The 2,720-nt window shown below is 33.9% G+C and overlaps 1 protein-coding gene across 1 annotated transcript; it reads left to right on the forward strand.

Annotated features, from left to right (window-relative positions):
• The first annotated feature begins 577 nt into the window (after window positions 1–577).
• LOC111911103 (probable 2-oxoglutarate-dependent dioxygenase SLC1) lies at window positions 578–2,365 on the forward strand. Its single transcript, XM_023906887.3, has 4 exons — window positions 578–859; window positions 938–1,185; window positions 1,469–1,784; window positions 1,899–2,365. The coding sequence occupies exons 1-4, from the start codon at window positions 605–607 to the stop codon at window positions 2,136–2,138; spliced, it is 1,059 nt and encodes a 352-aa protein (XP_023762655.1). The 5' UTR covers window positions 578–604; the 3' UTR covers window positions 2,139–2,365.
• Window positions 2,366–2,720: the final 355 nt, after the last annotated feature.

The raw sequence follows: 2,720 nt of genomic DNA on the forward strand, positions 1-2,720 counted from the left end.
ACTGTAAAATGCAAAATTAAATGCCGTTCATCATAATCCGGAAAAAAGACCATCAAAAGTATGTCGGAAATTCGTTACTAATCCGTTTTTGTCACCGGATATGTGACGAAAGTAGCCAGCAAAAAATAAATTTTTTAGTATCATATTTTTTTTACGTGTCCGCAAGTGTATATTTACATATATAACAATTAGATTAAGAACATCTATTGTTCAAACAAAAGATCCTTACCGATACAAAATCAGAGCATTTTAATTGGTGTTCAAAGTCTAGAAGATGCGCCAAGTAACGTACACTGGGTCCAAAAGAGGTAACTTCTCACCCCTTCCCCCCTCTTCTGACTAAACCAGGTCAACGCCCACATTTCTTTCAAGTTTCAACTCTCTCTCTTTATATATATATATATATATATATATATATATATATATATATATATATATATATATATATATATATATATATATATATATATATATATATATATATATATATATATATATATATATATATATATATATATATATATATATATATATATATATATATATATATCGCATCACCAACTTCAGTATCATTTCCATCTCACATATTCTCTCATGTGCATCAATGTCTTTACCAGCTGAACCCTACGTCGAACTTCCCAAACACATTTACCAGAAAGGGGTCAAGCATTTGTGCGAGAACGGTGTAACACAAGTTCCACAAAAGTACATACTACCCCCTCAAGAGAGACCAGTAAGTTTAGTTGTTAATGACTGCATCCACTTACCCGTTATCGATTTCACACAGCTTCAAGGCATGGACAGAAGCCGAGTCCTTAAAGTTCTCTCTAATGCTTGTCGAGAGTTTGGATTCTTCCAGGTATGGTTCTGAATAATGCTGTTGAATATATTTAATTAGAATTTAATTAGCTCATGTTTGGCTCATTATTTAATACAGGTGGTAAACCATGGGATTGCAGATGAAGTGATTGGTAAGATGATAGACGTAAGCAAAAGGTTTTTCGAGCTCCCTTTTGAAGAAAGACAAAGGTACATGTCGAATAATTTGTCTCAACCAGTTCGATATGGCACTAGCTTCAACCAGAATAATGATGGAGTCTTCTGTTGGAGAGACTTCTTGAAGCTAAGTTGTCACCCCATGCAAGATTTCGCTCCTCTTTGGCCTTCTTCTCCTGTTGATTTGAGGTAAAACTCTACATGTATACAAAAATAAAACAGAATTAGTTAAACTTGAAATCTTGATAAAACCAAAAGTTTTGAACTCAGAGCTCTAAACGTATGAATATTTTAGGCCTGATAGTTACACCTAAACGTATATATAACTCCTAGCTATTAGGTCACTTGGATATTTAATTATCTACTTTCCAATATTGTGTTTGCTAAGCTCTCATTGGTCCATAAAGTTTTCGACCAGTTCAATCTGCTTTTGATAGTCTTGTTCTAATTATGATATTTTATATTCTAACAGGGAAGCAGTGGGTGAGTACTCAATGAAAACCAGACATTTGTATGAAAGGGTGATGGATGCAATACTCGAAAGCCTTGGGCTTACCGATGAGAAAGTGATTTCCAAAGATGGTAATCAGCTTGTCATGGTGAACTGTTACCCTGCATGCCCACAGCCTGAACTCACACTTGGTCTCCCACCTCATTCCGACTATGGGTTGCTCACCCTTCTGCTTCAGGACCAAGTTGAAGGTCTTCAAATACAACATAACGACAGATGGGTTACAGTTAAACCCATTCCTAATTCATTTGTTGTCAATATTGGTGACCAGTTTGAGGTTAGTTAATTTCTTGCTCATCAAATATTCAGCTTTTCGCAATCTGGACATGTTTTATAAATGATAGTATATATCTTAAAGGTCATAACATAACAATGGGTTTCTACTCAACAGATCTTTAGCAATGGAAGGTACAAGAGTGTGGTTCATAGGGTTGCAGTTAATTCCATGCGGTCTAGACTCTCTGTGGCATCCTTACACAGTGTAAACGAAAATGTTACACCGTCACCAAAGCTCATTGACTATTTGAATCCTAAACGTTATGAAGATACAAACTATGCCGATTTTCTACACTATCTTACGTCTTCGGAATTCAAGTGCAAAAGATTTTTAGAATCAAGGAGGATACGTTAAGTTCAACAGACCATTTTATATGCTAATTATTTTCTATATACTATGTACGTGTTATGGGTAGAGAATACGTTATGAGTTTTATGTATGAAAATCAGGGAATTTATATGAAAATTCTAAAATACGAAATAACATTCTTTGAAAAAGAAATAATATGCTAAAACATGATGTATACATAAAAGAAATAATTATTACCTTGAAAAAGCCTGTTAGAGCAATCGTTCGTTGCTAAGATGCCATCAATTGATTCATATGTTAACATGATGGTTAAATGAATTAACACTCAAGGTAGATATATTTGATGCTTCGATAAACGAAATCATTGGGCTAAGGTTCCTGTGATCGGTGTGGCTAAAAATAATCTTAACCAAACCATTAATTAAATTGGGGTGGACATATATAGTCTTTGTGGGAGATATGAGCTTAGTGAACTCGTTATAACTAAGAATAACCAAACCGACTATAAGGTCAAATACCGTCAAAAACACATTCAATCCAAGTAGTATGATAATTGTTGAAAACATAAGCTAAACTTAGATTTATGTTGTTTGTTAGTATTAGGTATAATTAGCTAGGTTTTGGTTA

The sequence above is a fragment of the Lactuca sativa genome, chromosome 8 (genome assembly GCF_002870075.4).
Source record: "Lactuca sativa cultivar Salinas chromosome 8, Lsat_Salinas_v11, whole genome shotgun sequence".
Classification (NCBI taxonomy): domain Eukaryota; kingdom Viridiplantae; phylum Streptophyta; class Magnoliopsida; order Asterales; family Asteraceae; genus Lactuca; species Lactuca sativa.

Excerpts from the sequence above, each read along its gene's own strand:
- LOC111911103 (XM_023906887.3), top strand. The coding sequence starts at position 605 with ATGTCTTTACCAGCTGAACCCTACGTCGAACTTCCCAAACACATTTAC. Across the intron at positions 860-937 it reads GAGAGTTTGGATTCTTCCAG|GTGGTAAACCATGGGATTGC; the intron begins GTATGGTTCTGA and ends TATTTAATACAG. Across the intron at positions 1,785-1,898 it reads ATATTGGTGACCAGTTTGAG|ATCTTTAGCAATGGAAGGTA; the intron begins GTTAGTTAATTT and ends TCTACTCAACAG.